The 12,391-nt window shown below is 50.9% G+C and overlaps 5 protein-coding genes across 5 annotated transcripts; 3 read left to right on the forward strand and 2 right to left on the reverse strand.

The window, feature by feature from the left end:
• The first annotated feature begins 252 nt into the window (after nt 1-252).
• Nucleotides 253-3,487, forward strand: F5B22DRAFT_625900 (ubiquitin carboxyl-terminal hydrolase 14). Its single transcript, XM_047976199.1, has 5 exons — nt 253-568; nt 774-823; nt 890-957; nt 1,027-3,128; nt 3,178-3,487. The coding sequence occupies exons 2-5, from the start codon at nt 796-798 to the stop codon at nt 3,329-3,331; spliced, it is 2,352 nt and encodes a 783-aa protein (XP_047826266.1). The 5' UTR covers nt 253-568; nt 774-795; the 3' UTR covers nt 3,332-3,487.
• On the reverse strand, nt 3,488-4,949 carry F5B22DRAFT_625904 (mitotic spindle checkpoint component mad2). The gene is made up of 4 exons (XM_047976200.1): nt 4,697-4,949; nt 4,610-4,635; nt 4,495-4,533; nt 3,488-4,416 (listed from the first exon to the last, which is right to left on the reverse strand). Exons 1-4 carry the CDS (start codon nt 4,781-4,783, stop codon nt 3,846-3,848), a joined length of 723 nt encoding a protein of 240 aa, XP_047826267.1. The 5' UTR covers nt 4,784-4,949; the 3' UTR covers nt 3,488-3,845.
• F5B22DRAFT_487069 (GTP-binding protein lepa) lies at nt 4,641-7,650 on the forward strand. Its single transcript, XM_047972301.1, has 3 exons — nt 4,641-4,863; nt 4,978-5,012; nt 5,118-7,650. Exon 3 carries the CDS (start codon nt 5,373-5,375, stop codon nt 7,482-7,484), a length of 2,112 nt encoding a protein of 703 aa, XP_047826268.1. The 5' UTR covers nt 4,641-4,863; nt 4,978-5,012; nt 5,118-5,372; the 3' UTR covers nt 7,485-7,650.
• An 854-nt stretch (nt 7,651-8,504) lies between these two features.
• F5B22DRAFT_625907 (galactonate dehydratase) lies at nt 8,505-10,318 on the forward strand. Its single transcript, XM_047976201.1, has 4 exons — nt 8,505-8,991; nt 9,047-9,156; nt 9,215-9,326; nt 9,381-10,318. Exons 1-4 carry the CDS (start codon nt 8,816-8,818, stop codon nt 10,138-10,140), a joined length of 1,158 nt encoding a protein of 385 aa, XP_047826269.1. The 5' UTR covers nt 8,505-8,815; the 3' UTR covers nt 10,141-10,318.
• On the reverse strand, nt 10,319-12,283 carry F5B22DRAFT_625912 (uncharacterized protein). Its single transcript, XM_047976202.1, has 3 exons — nt 11,242-12,283; nt 11,004-11,135; nt 10,319-10,873 (listed from the first exon to the last, which is right to left on the reverse strand). Exons 1-3 carry the CDS (start codon nt 11,587-11,589, stop codon nt 10,562-10,564), a joined length of 792 nt encoding a protein of 263 aa, XP_047826270.1. The 5' UTR covers nt 11,590-12,283; the 3' UTR covers nt 10,319-10,561.
• Nucleotides 12,284-12,391: the final 108 nt, after the last annotated feature.

The following is a 12,391-nucleotide window of genomic DNA, read 5'->3' on the forward strand; positions in this document are numbered from 1 at the left end:
AGCTTAACGGGGTATTCTTGTCTTATCAGATCAGATCTAACGGATAGGCGGTTCGGAGCCGAAAACCTACCGAGCTTCTTCTCCGAGCATACTCCGCACATACTCCGTACCTACATACTGATTGATACCTAGGTATCTACCAGCAGGGCTGGCCGAACACTGTACCTCCATGTACATCGCGATACATAATGTACATCCATCCATAGGTAGGTAGGTAGGTAGGTACCGTAGCAGTATGGACGTGCAGCATGCGGGGCAAGGGACTGCCTCACTCTGGCAAGTGAGCTCATTTGAGGCGGGGTGATTTGAAACAGCTTCAGCTTTGCCCCATCTCCGATACTAGAGTAGGTATGATACCTGATTGCATCACCTCGAGATAGTAAAGCGTAGACTACCTAGGTAGTAGTATGCTGACTTGAAGAAGCTGTCCCAGTCAACCTCTTCGTTGGCTGCCTGCCCCCCTTCAGGCCAGACTCAGGTCGCCTTCACCTTAGACTACGGCCCGTTTTTGTCCCACATCACTTTTCTCGCTTGTTGTCACATCAAGACCAGTACTGACCAGGCATTGGTAACCACTCTTGTTTCTGTTTACTCCCTAGGTACCGAGACAAACAGCCCCAACAGCCTCAATAGCCCAAATAAACCAAACTCTGCTTGACCTAATTCAATATCGCCTGACGTCTCTCTGGTTGGCTTGGTTCTTCGATGGTTTCCCTCCATCCGCTCCTTTATCATCCGTCTGAGACTCCCATTACTGACTAGCCAGAGAACAGCCGTTAATTCTCGGCCTTCAACATGACCTGTCGACATCTGGATTCCCTCTGTAAGTACCCCCAAGCTTCTGATTCCGTAAAGCTGATTTTGCGGCTATGCTGACAAGCTGCGACAGCCCTAAACCCACCCACACCAGCTCAGTCTGTCTACCGCGAGGATTGCACACAATGTTTCGACTCCATTGTACGTTATCAACTCTCTCGACGCGTCGTTCCCCTTGCTGGTCTGTCAGGCTCAGCTGACTGGCTCTAGGACGAACCGGAAGGCCTTGATGTCTGCCTGCAATGCTTTAATGGGGGCTGTGTCGGCGACAGAACGCATTCCCAGCTTCACTATGTCACGAGAAATCACCCCCTTGCGCTAAACATTCGTCGGACCCGAAAACGAGTCGTCAAGGATGAGCCTCCCGCCAAGATGACAAAGCTGGCTATCACAGCCGAGACCGAAGCTGATCGATACGACATTAGTACCGTCGTCAAGTGTCATGAATGCCTTATAGAACTCGACAAGTCTCACGCGAAGCTCGCTCCCATCGTCGACGGCATTCTCAAAGCGAACACATTCTCTCGTCAGGAGGAAGTCAAAGCATGGGAGCAGGAGTTATCCACCTGCGAGCACATCCTCATGTTGCAGCAGGAGGCGAGTCGGAAGATCGAAAGCGGTGATTTGGGTCACTGTTCCAAATGCGATCTCAAAGAAAATCTATGGCTATGTTTGGCTTGTGGAAATCTAGGCTGCGGGAGGGCTCAGTTCGGTGGTGTCGGGGGCAATTCACACGGATTAGCCCATGCTACAGAGTCGCACCATCCAGTCGCCGTTAAGCTTGGATCCATCACGCCAGAGGGATCTGCCGACGTCTACTGCTATCAATGCGACGATGAACGTCTAGACGATGAGCTTGCACCACACCTGGCTCACTGGGGCATCATCTTGGCTGATCAAGTCAAAACAGAGAAGAGTTTAACCGAGATGCAGATAGAGCAAAACTTGCGCTGGGAGTTTTCTATGACAACAGAGGATGGAAAAGAGTTGCAACCCTTATTCGGACCTAGCCTGACCGGCCTCAAAAACCTTGGTAACAGTTGCTACCTCGCCAGCATTTTGCAGTGTTTATTTGACCTGCCCTCCTTTCAGGAACGGTACAATATCCCCGGAGCTGATCTACCACGCGTGCCCGACCCAGCCCAAGACCTGGAAACTCAAATGCGCAAGATAGCAGACGGGCTGCTCTCAGGTCGCTATTCAAACCCCGACAGCGATGTTATAGCATCGGAGCGCTTACCTGAAGTTCCGCATCAGAAAGGTCTTGCACCAAGTATGCTGAAACATCTCATTGGTCGAGGTCACCCAGAATTCTCTACCATGCGACAACAAGATTCATTCGAATTTCTTCAGCACCTTATCAAATTGATCACGCGAGCGCAGCACCCAGCTCCTTTAGTTGACCCGACACAACCATTCCGCTTTGTACTGGAGCAACGGCTACAATGCATAAATTGCAAAAAGGTTCGCTACTCATCTACCGAGCAAGATAGTATCTTCATCGATGTCCCGCTCGAGAAGCTACCATCTTCTGAAGGGGAAGAAGGTGACAGGTATCAGGCAGTCGCGTTAGAGCAGTGTCTCAACCGTTTTACAGCCCAGGAGGCCGTCGAACTTACTTGCCCTGCGTGCGATAGCAAGGTTGGATTCATGAAGCGGGTTCTGTTCAAGACTTTCCCCACTACTTTAGTGATCAACGCCCGGAAGATGACCATAGAGAATTGGGTACCGCGCAAAGTTGATGTCCCCGTTATTGTACCAGATGGCGCATTCTCATTGGACGGGTATATCTCACCTGGCCATCAGGAGTCTGAAGAGCTGCTTCCCGAGGAGGAGAATGCCGCCGCTCCAACGTTTGCCCCGAACGAGGGCGCACTGGATCAGCTAATGGCCATGGGATTTCCTCGTAACCGTTCCGAAAAGGCACTTTACGCGACGGGCAACTCCGATGCAAATTCCGCTATGGAGTGGCTGTTCTCTCATATGGAAGATCCCGACATCGACGATCCGTTAGTACTCACATCAACTGGCTCGGGTGGAGGTGATGGGGCCGATCCCGAGAAAATTGAGATGCTTGGTGCCATGGGATTTAATGCTCCGCAAGCACGGAAGGCTCTCAAAGAGACCAATGGCGACGTAGAGCGAGCAGTTGAATGGTTATTCAGTCATCCGGATGATCAAGGTGACACCACCGGAGATAATGGTGCCGCGACGGAGAAACAAGAACAGCTTCCAGCTGGATCTGCAGATCTCCCTGCAAACTTTCAGTTACGAAGTATTGTCTGCCACAAGGGGACCAGTATCCATGCAGGGTAAGCTTGAATTAACTTCCATCAGCGAGTAAGATTACTGACTTGTTAGACATTATGTGGCATTCGTTCGGAAGCAGCTTGATCCCTCAGATAAACCGAAATGGGTACTCTTTAACGACGAAAAAGTTGTCGAAGCTGGAGATGTCGAAGAGATGAAGAAGACAGCATATGTCTACTTCTTCAATAGGGTTAGGGAAAGCTGACCACTACCCGAACAGAGGGCGAAATTGACGAAGGCACAGGGGTGATCCAACCAAAAGCAAGAGGGAGTTACATAGGTGTATGTCAAATTCGGGAATGTGAGCGTGCATAGGTACCGTAGCATAAGCGCAGGCTATTGAGCTTCTGAATAGTTGGAGTAGTTTCTCATGTTGCTAGCTCTGACGAAAAATACAAAAAGTCGGTTACATTTAGATTCTTACAGCTTCACATCCGAGACGCGTTGTCATCGTTCCCCCCTCTCCGAATAAATAGTAAACGTTGATGGTCCCGTTACTGTAGCCGTAATTTCTCCCAGGCATAAAGAGCTGACAGAGCCAGTGTAACTCATTCCTAACCAGACATACTCCTAAAACGCCCCAGCCAATTATGACCCTGGCCATGCGACAGTATCAGCCTGAAGCGCGGTCGAGTTTTGTTCCCGATAGTATGGAAACTGATAGCCCCCATCAATTAGATAGCTCGACGATACCATGAGAGGGGAGATGCTGTAGATACTCAATTTCCAAGTCGATAGCTCACAAGCGTCTCCACACGGTGATTGCTTGTGCTGAATCCACGCAACTGCACGCGCTCTCCATCAACGATCTCCTTGGCGTCACTATCTCCCCATTCCACAGGCACATCGCTATCGGCATCAGCATACACGAGGACATTGAAGGTGCAGTCACCGGCGAGCTGTGGGAGAAAGGTGACGGAGGCGGTGATCTGGCGGAACAAAGCGGCGATCTCTGCTTGGATCTCGGCTTCTGTCTTGGACGGGTCGGCTGAGGATGCTGCGGGGGCAGTGCCGCTACTATCACCCCTGCCGTTGTTCTCCTGGTCTCCTGTGGCGGCGGCAAGGTTGGCCGATTTGGAGGCTTTCTTGGACTTTGATGAAGCAAGAATCTGGACGTCGAATTGCCACCTCTCAACGTGCTCCCCGGTGTCTTTGTCGGTAATGACAATGACTAGCTTGCTAATTTTTCCGTGCTGCATCCACTTATCTAACTGCGACATGATCTTCTTGATGTAGGCCTTAACCTGATCGTCTGCAGATACGAGCATATTGAGGCCATATTTCTTTACTCTAGTTTACCGTGAACGAAACATTAGTCAGCTTTTACTTCAAAGATGAATGTCGGACATGGGAGTTCAAGTTTCGTACGCTGTGAAGTCCTCGGCGGGATAGACGCCTCTTTGGAACCTATGGCTTCTCGTCAGTCGACTGGAGCTTGGTCTTGAGGTTACATTTCAAGTTCTCAACAGCGGATGGAACATACAAGATGGTGTGGATTGAGTATTGAAACTACAACATGACCCAAATGTCAGTGGCAGAGCCCTGTCAGTTCAAATAACTAACCACGTACGAATTCAGCCACAAGCCTTGCGCTTCCCTTAAGGGACAGCTTATGGACCTTGGATTTGTCCTTTTCGGTCGAAGCCGAAGAAGGCATGACGAGTATCGAGTTGAAGAGGTGGTTAAATGGCCCAATTTCGTGTGAGAAGACGTCGTTACCAGAACGAGATGAAGCTGGTAAGAGACGTTCAAAGTTGTGATTCTAAGCTGAAATTTGTTTACTTTCGCCTTATCGCTTTGGCGGGGTGATGAGGAAGGTGCTTTGTACAGAACATACTGACCTAGGTACAGCCAGTTACAGGGGATTACAGAGGGTTGCAACAACTGTAAGTACGAAGTACCTATCGTATGTTGCCGATAAGATAAAGACAACAGTCTGATAACAGGAAAGCCCCTTGGGGAGTTGTCTCGACTAACTCAATACGGTCTAGAGCAATTGGCGAAATGTGAATTTATCTGGCGGTGGTTATGGGGAGGAGCGAGATGAAGGACAAGGTAGGCGACACTTCAACAACATGCCGCAACTAGATCCATGAACCAAATCTCCATACCTATTATGACGCTTGCCTTCACGAGCTAGATATACAATATCCGATCCCTCAGCGCCCACACCAACTTAGCACCAGCATCGTCACCACGCCGTTGCCGCCGTCGCCTCCGTCGCTGACCTGAGCAAATCTGAATGCATGGGTGGCAGCTATTGTTTGACCTCTATCTGCATGCGACCATGTCTACGCCAACTGCCTTCCTATGCGCGGCGTAGTCCTCGCTCTCCGCCGTCTTTCTCAACATCACGCCTGGTGTATCTTGGTCCTTCAAGGCGGCGACATGGCAATGCGCCCCCCCGTGCCCCCTCATACCAGCCGACATGGCCCATGGCGACAAGCACGATAAGCCCTGTCAGAGCAGGGGGAAATATCCAGATAGTTCGCTTCGCTAGCTCCAAGGCCTCCGTCATGGGTGACCTGGAGCGCCGCATAGCCGCTATTCCTATTGACCGGTTTCGTAACTTTTGCATTGTCGCCCATATCGACCATGGCAAATCCACCTTGTCTGATCGGTTGCTCGAGCTTACCGGTACTATATCCTCGTCCAATTCCAATCGTCAGATTCTCGACACTCTCGAAGTAGAGCGCGAACGTGGTATTACCGTCAAGGCGCAAACCTGCACCATGATATACAACCACCATGGTGACGACTATTTGCTTCACCTCGTTGACACCCCTGGTCACGTTGATTTTCGCGCCGAAGTGACTCGATCTTATGCGAGCTGTGGCGGCGCTCTGCTGTTGGTAGATGCGAGTCAGGGCGTGCAGGCGCAAACCGTTGCCAATTTCTATCTGGCCTTTGCCGAGGGCCTCAAGATCCTCCCTGTTGTCAATAAGGTCGACATGACCGCTGCCGACGTTCCTCGGGTGCTGGAACAGCTGGAGTCGACGTTCGAGCTAGACCCGAGCAAGGCCATCGGCGTCAGCGCCAAGACTGGCCTGAACGTCAAAACGCTGCTGCCCGCAATTGTAGATGCCATCCCCGCCCCCACTGGCGACGAAACCAGACCGTTGAGGATGCTACTGGTTGACTCTTGGTATGATAGCTTCCGCGGCGTCGTATGCCTTGTCAGACTCTTCGATGGGATAGTCAGGGCGGGCGACCAACTAGTAAGCTTTGCCACAGGTCAGAAATATACCGTAGGAGAAGTAGGTATCAGGTATCCGACGCAAGTACCCCAGACGGTCCTTCGAGCTGGTCAGGTCGGTTATATATTCTTCAACCCAGGCATGAAGAAAATCCAAGATGCCAAAATTGGGGATACTTTCACAACATTCGGATCGGAACACGTGGTGGAGCCATATCCGGGTTTTGAGGAACCGAAGCCCATGGTTTTCGTTGCCGCCTTTCCTACTGACCCAGCCGACTACAGCCGTCTCTCTGACAGCATCAACCAGCTAGTTCTCAATGATCGCAGCATCACCCTGTACAAAGACCATTCCGAAGCGCTTGGTGCAGGTTGGCGAGTGGGTTTTCTGGGTAGTCTTCACTGCTCCGTCTTCCAAGACCGCTTGCGCCAGGAATATGGCGCCAGTGTTATAATTACTGAACCTGCTGTCCAAACCAAGGTAATGTGGAGAGATGGGGAAGAGACAGTTCACCAAAGTCCCACCGAGTTTCCCGAGCTTGAGGATACCAAGGCTCGCGGCGCTACTTTCTATGAACCATTTGTGCTAGCCACCATCACCGTCCCAGAAGAATATCTCGGCCGTGCCATCGAGCTGTGCGAGGCCAACCGGGGCAAACAAGAAAGCCTTGAGCCCTTCACGGGTATGCAGGTTATTCTCAAATACCGGATCCCTACAGCACAGCTTGTGGATGACCTCTTCGGGAAGTTGAAGGGAGCCACAAAGGGTTATGCTACTCTTGATTACGAAGATGCGGGCTGGCAACAGAGCGACTTAGTCAAGTTACAACTACTTGTCAATAAACAACCGGTCGATGCGATAGCACGTGTCGTCCATCGGTCGCAGGTAGAACGTCTTGGCAGACAGTGGGTTACCAAGTTCAAGGAACATGTGCAACGGCAGATGTTCGAGATCATCATCCAGGCCGCCGTCGGGAAAAAGATCATTGCTAGAGAGACGATAAAGCCTTTTCGCAAGGACGTTCTAGCTAAACTGCATGCTAGCGACATCACCAGGCGGAAGAAATTGCTGGAGAAGCAGAAAGAAGGGAGGAAAAGACTCCGCTCTGTGGGCAATGTTGTGATTGAGCAGGAAGCTTTCCAGCGATTTTTAGCCAAGTAGTTGTATATATAGCTCTCCTTTTGTAGCAATATCCTTCAATATGCACAACACGGCGTGTGCGGATCATGATAAGGGTCATCTTATTACCCGGCCGAGTGATCTTCATATTATGAGGCCGCTTGCTTCCTCCGCCACTTACGTCTTGATAATGTAGCTTCTAGGTCTTTAGGGTCCTTACAGTGAGTATAACATATTTTGTTCAAATACGTTTACGTTTTACCAAAACACATCAGGACCGCGGTATTGGGCCTATACTAGAGCCTACCAAAGCTACGAGATGATTGATTCAGAATCGAAGCTCGTGATCTGAATCGGGAACAAGGCTTCGTTGATGTTCCAACCATTCGAAGGACTCAATCTTCATATTTATCGTGTGTGGTTTCAATTAGGTAGGCTCTTGCGGAGACGCACAGCCTTAATTCAAAGCACTATAGGCATACATGTGTTGTCTTATCCATACATACAAAAAAGGGGGGAAATATACAGTCCGTACTGTACAATCCATCCTCGGGAAATCTGCTCGCTTACAAAAACATTGAATGCGGTGCGCGTTATGCGCGGCAGATTGTCGCATGGGCTATAATACCAGAGGGCCCAAAGTTACCTTTGTTCATCACCTTCCAAGGCATTAGATACATTGTCGGTATTAAGTACAAGTACTGATCAAGTACCTATGGGTGTAGTGATTTCTGATCCTGGTACCCCGGATTTGGCTGACGCCGCCGTATCCTCACGCGACACGAGGAATTTGCAAAATCCCATTCCGTCTCGTGGCTTGAAGAACCCTGTCGGAATATGCAGATGTACAACCTGGGGTAAAAGTTGGGGGTCATGTCACATCACGTCACAGACAAACCCCACCTAGGCGAGCTAGGTAACCGAGTAGCTAACCCCACACAGACCCACAGCTCGTCGTATGGTTGGGGTTCAGTGAGGGGTGAGGGGACCGGCAGTGGGGGGTTGACGACCGGTGCCGCAGATTTCGAGAGCAATGGCTACGTCGTCCATGCACAGGGCCAACAACGATCCCTATGCGTTCCGAGGGTTGGAGCCAACCGGAGAGGGCCAGGCTCATGTCGAGTTTGGCTCCGTGTATGGTAAATCGAGACGCTGTTTAATTCTTTATTTAGTCGGCCCCTGGATCTAATAGCCTCCAGGTCCGAATAATACATGATACTTGTTTGGCGTTATATTATCGTACATAGTATCGTACCGTCACATCCAAGACTACATCATCTACGCCGGCCATAGCGAATCTTTTTCAGGTGCCATGTGCCAACACCATATTTCGCAGTGATTCAGCCGCCTGTGTCCTCTTTCTTTCGCCCACAATGCCCAATATCGCCAATGTTGTCTACTATCGGGTCAAGCCCCGGTGGTTGATGGTCAAGATTACCGATGAGAATGGCCAGTTCGGTTGGGGTGAGGCTACACTCGAGGGACACGATCTCGCCGTGGAAGGGTGCCTAGAGGAAATGATTCCTAGGATAATGGGAAAGGAAGCCAAGTTTGTGCTCTCTCGTCTGCACTTCCCATTGTTCGTTGAATTGATCAGGCGCTAGCGACATTGAAAACATCTGGCAGATGTTTTGGAGACACAATTTCTACCGTGGCGGCCCCGTCTTCATGAGCGCCCTCTCGGGTATTGATATCGCCCTATGGGATCTCAAAGGTAATGTTATCCACACTGCATACCTCTTTGCACGCCTCTGACGGCCCGTTGCTTGCAGGTAAGAACCTCAAAGTACCCGTATACGAGCTATTGGGAGGCAAGGTGCGCAACGAAGTTCAGGTATATTGTTGGATTGGTGGGGATAGGCCCTCGGACGTCGAGAACGCCGCGTACGTACTGTTGATACATCACTTCCGATGGGTCTAAGACTAACTTAGTTACAGCAAAGCACGTATAGCACAAGGTCTAAAATGCGTCAAGATGAATGCAACAGAAGATCTCAACTGGGTCGACTCTCCTGCCACCCTGGACGCATCCGTCGAGAGACTTAAGATGGTGAAATCACTGGGTCTCGATGCTGGCCTGGACTTCCATGGCCGCGTACACAAGGCTATGGCCAAACAGCTCGCCAAGGCCTTGGAGCCTCATCGCCCCCTCTTCATCGAGGAGCCTTTATTAAATGAGCATCCTGAGGCTATAAAGCAGCTGTCTGGCCTCACCACCATTCCTATTGCCTTCGGAGAGCGGTTATATACCCGCTGGGACGTAAAGCGCTTCCTCGAGGATGCCAGCATCGATATCCTGCAACCCGATATTGCGCACGCCGGTGGTATCAGCGAGACCAAGCGCATTGCTACTATGGCGGAAGCTTACGACGTCGCTATTGCACCTCACTGTCCCCTGGGCCCCGTGGCTTTCGCGGCCTCGATGCACGTTGCCATAAGTTCACCTAACTTCGCCATTCTCGAGATGAGTTTAGGAATGCACTACAACACAGAGGCCGGAGATGGTATTGACCTTCTGACATACCTGAAGGACCCGACTGTATTTGATATCGGCAACGGCGGCTACGTGAAGGCCCCGACGGGCTATGGACTGGGTATTGACATTGACGAGGAGATTGTGAAGAAGATTTCTAAGGAAACTCTGCCGTGGCAGTGTAAGGAGTTCCATGGTCCTGATGGAAGTATCCGGGAATGGTAGATAGAGTATGCTATTACAGGCTTGGACGGTGAGATAAATTGTACAATAATGAAGTCGCCTGTGTATCTCGATGACATATGACAAGATGTTAGTATCACTGAGGGAATAGAGTATCATAATTAGAAAGAGGCAACCAAATACTTGACGTGGTCAAATAGAAGTTACATCATCAGAAGGTGTGGTAATTCAAGTTATCTGACCATACGAGCTAAGGGCGGTTCACGAGTACCTGAATTCTTCCTCCCTCCCTTTCCCTCTTCGTGAGCCTTGTTGGGGGGCAAGTAGATTATCACTACATTTACTCTATGGCTCACTTTACATGGAGCGAGGATTGCTCGCTCCTCGACTCTGTCTACGAATAGGACCGTGCGTAGGTATTCCCGATACACATGTTGTCAATATGTATATTGGAGCTGCTTTACTACCTCCCCATCCAGCCACCGTCTACTGTCAATATCTCACCACTGACGTACCTACATCCCGCGCCGGCCAGAAATATAGTGGCCCCTTCGAAGTCCTGTGGGCTGCCCCATCGGCCCGTAGGAATGCGCTCAAGAATACTGGCACTTCGAGCCTTGTCTTGCAGCAGGGCCTCGTTCATGTCGGTAGCGATGTAGCCCGGCGCGATGGCGTTCACGTTGATCCCGTTGGACGCCCATTGGTTGGACAGCGCCTTGGTCAACTGAGCGATTCCACCTTTGGCAGCGGCGTATGCGGGGACGTTAAGACCACCCTATATTACACACACTGGAGTCAGTAATTGCCAGATAGGGAAGAAGTTCACCTCATGTCCCGGCAGTTTGCAGGAGCCATGAGGCCTGAAGTCTGCCGAAAGGGGGCATAAATAGCTTCAGAGAACTAACCTGGAAAGAGACGAGAGATGCGACGTTAATGATGGCGCCACGGCGGCCCGTTGCATCCGGCGTACGGGTCAAGAAGTAGGCGCCGAAATCTCGGTTGAGCGTCCACACAGCCTGCAGGTTGACTTGAAGAACCTACAATACAAGTCATGGGAGAATTAGTCTTTGAGTTCGAAACTTCACTTGAACTGTCACTGGATGGGCTTGTGCCACAGGAGAAGATGTGTCTTTTAGATCATACATCGTTCCAGTCATTCATGGGGAAAACGTGCGCCGGGTGCCGTCGTTGGATGCCGGCGCTAGTAACGAGGATGTCAACATCGTGGCCATCGTCCCGAATCCGCGCCACGAGCCCTTCGACTTGGTCCTGAGAGCCCATGTCGGCGGTATATACGAAGGCTTTGCATCCGAAGGCTTCGATCTTCTGTTTCGTCTCGAGATTCTTCTCGTCTCGCTGGATCAGGATGATGTCAGACCCGGCACCGGCGAGGGCAAGCGCCATGGATTGGCCGATACCCCTAGTACCGCCAGTGACGACGGCCAAGTGGCCCTCAAGCGAGAATAGCTGCTCGAGATACGAAGGCATCATGAAACGGTGCCGCGGGCGGCGGTCGTTACGACTAGGAATAGGTGCGGAGTAGCCAGACAGCAGTAGAATACCAAATGGGAAGGCACCTTCGCGATGACAATAGAGTCCTAGATGAAATTTGAGAGTCAATCGAGGAAAACTACGATGAGCCCTTGAGCTCCTTGACTACATCATATGCCATATGCTGCCTACCAACTCGTTGTGTCTACTATAGTGCTGTAGCACGCTCTACAGTACGCCCCCATACCTTCACGGAGTTCGGTAGGAAAACTAAGACCTAAATGTGCGAACGAGTTGGAGATAAACTGAGGGGAATCTGAGAAGAAAGTGGGGGGAAATGGGGGCAAGCACGGGTGGTGTCTTCTGAATGCATCGAGGATATATATATATCCTCTTCCAGTACATTGTGTAAATGTGTAGATATACCTACTCTCGATAACTAGGTACATATAGAGACCACCCTCCGTGACACGTGGTAGCCAAGTTAAATGCGGAAAATGAACAGAAAGAACCGGACAGTTACCTACATGGAACTGTTGCAGGCAGCGTGACATTAGACAGCATGTGACAGCATCTTGGCGGGTGACATACAGATGAGTTAACAGACGAGTTAATATTACTGTAACGTATCTGGTAGGTTCATTGGCCTGATGATCCTTGTTGTTGCCTGTTTAGGGTCATGACCCATTCAAACCCGCCCCCCCCCCCCCCCCCCCCCCCAGCGGCGGCCCCGGGGGCGACCAAAGGGGCCAAAAGACGAAAAACCCGCGGGGCGGGGGGGGGGGGGGGGGGGGGGGGGGGT

The sequence above is a fragment of the Xylaria bambusicola genome, assembly GCF_022495145.1.
Source record: "Xylaria bambusicola strain CBS 139988 unplaced genomic scaffold F5B22scaffold_64, whole genome shotgun sequence".
Taxonomy (NCBI): Eukaryota; Fungi; Ascomycota; class Sordariomycetes; order Xylariales; family Xylariaceae; genus Xylaria; species Xylaria bambusicola.

What these genes read in the sequence shown, in the direction of transcription:
- F5B22DRAFT_625912 (XM_047976202.1), bottom strand. Translation starts at nt 11,589, where the DNA reads ATGATGCCTTCGTATCTCGAGCAGCTATTCTCGCTTGAGGGCCACTTG. An exon ending in CCATGAATGACTGGAACGAT is followed by an intron (nt 11,136 to 11,241) that starts GTATGATCTAAA and finishes CTTGTATTGTAG; the next exon opens with GTTCTTCAAGTCAACCTGCA. An exon ending in CATCTCTCGTCTCTTTCCAG is followed by an intron (nt 10,874 to 11,003) that starts GTTAGTTCTCTG and finishes TGTGTAATATAG; the next exon opens with GGTGGTCTTAACGTCCCCGC.
- F5B22DRAFT_625907 (XM_047976201.1), top strand. Translation starts at nt 8,816, where the DNA reads ATGCCCAATATCGCCAATGTTGTCTACTATCGGGTCAAGCCCCGGTGG. An exon ending in ATAATGGGAAAGGAAGCCAA is followed by an intron (nt 8,992 to 9,046) that starts GTTTGTGCTCTC and finishes ATCAGGCGCTAG; the next exon opens with CGACATTGAAAACATCTGGC. An exon ending in CGCCCTATGGGATCTCAAAG is followed by an intron (nt 9,157 to 9,214) that starts GTAATGTTATCC and finishes CGTTGCTTGCAG; the next exon opens with GTAAGAACCTCAAAGTACCC.
- F5B22DRAFT_625900 (XM_047976199.1), top strand. Translation starts at nt 796, where the DNA reads ATGACCTGTCGACATCTGGATTCCCTCT. An exon ending in TCGACATCTGGATTCCCTCT is followed by an intron (nt 824 to 889) that starts GTAAGTACCCCC and finishes AAGCTGCGACAG; the next exon opens with CCCTAAACCCACCCACACCA. An exon ending in CACAATGTTTCGACTCCATT is followed by an intron (nt 958 to 1,026) that starts GTACGTTATCAA and finishes GACTGGCTCTAG; the next exon opens with GACGAACCGGAAGGCCTTGA.
- F5B22DRAFT_625904 (XM_047976200.1), bottom strand. Translation starts at nt 4,783, where the DNA reads ATGCCTTCTTCGGCTTCGACCGAAAAGGACAAATCCAAGGTCCATAAG. An exon ending in CAAGGCTTGTGGCTGAATTC is followed by an intron (nt 4,636 to 4,696) that starts GTACGTGGTTAG and finishes GTCATGTTGTAG; the next exon opens with TTTCAATACTCAATCCACAC. An exon ending in CCCGCCGAGGACTTCACAGC is followed by an intron (nt 4,417 to 4,494) that starts GTACGAAACTTG and finishes ACGGTAAACTAG; the next exon opens with AGTAAAGAAATATGGCCTCA.
- F5B22DRAFT_487069 (XM_047972301.1), top strand. Translation starts at nt 5,373, where the DNA reads ATGGGTGGCAGCTATTGTTTGACCTCTATCTGCATGCGACCATGTCTA.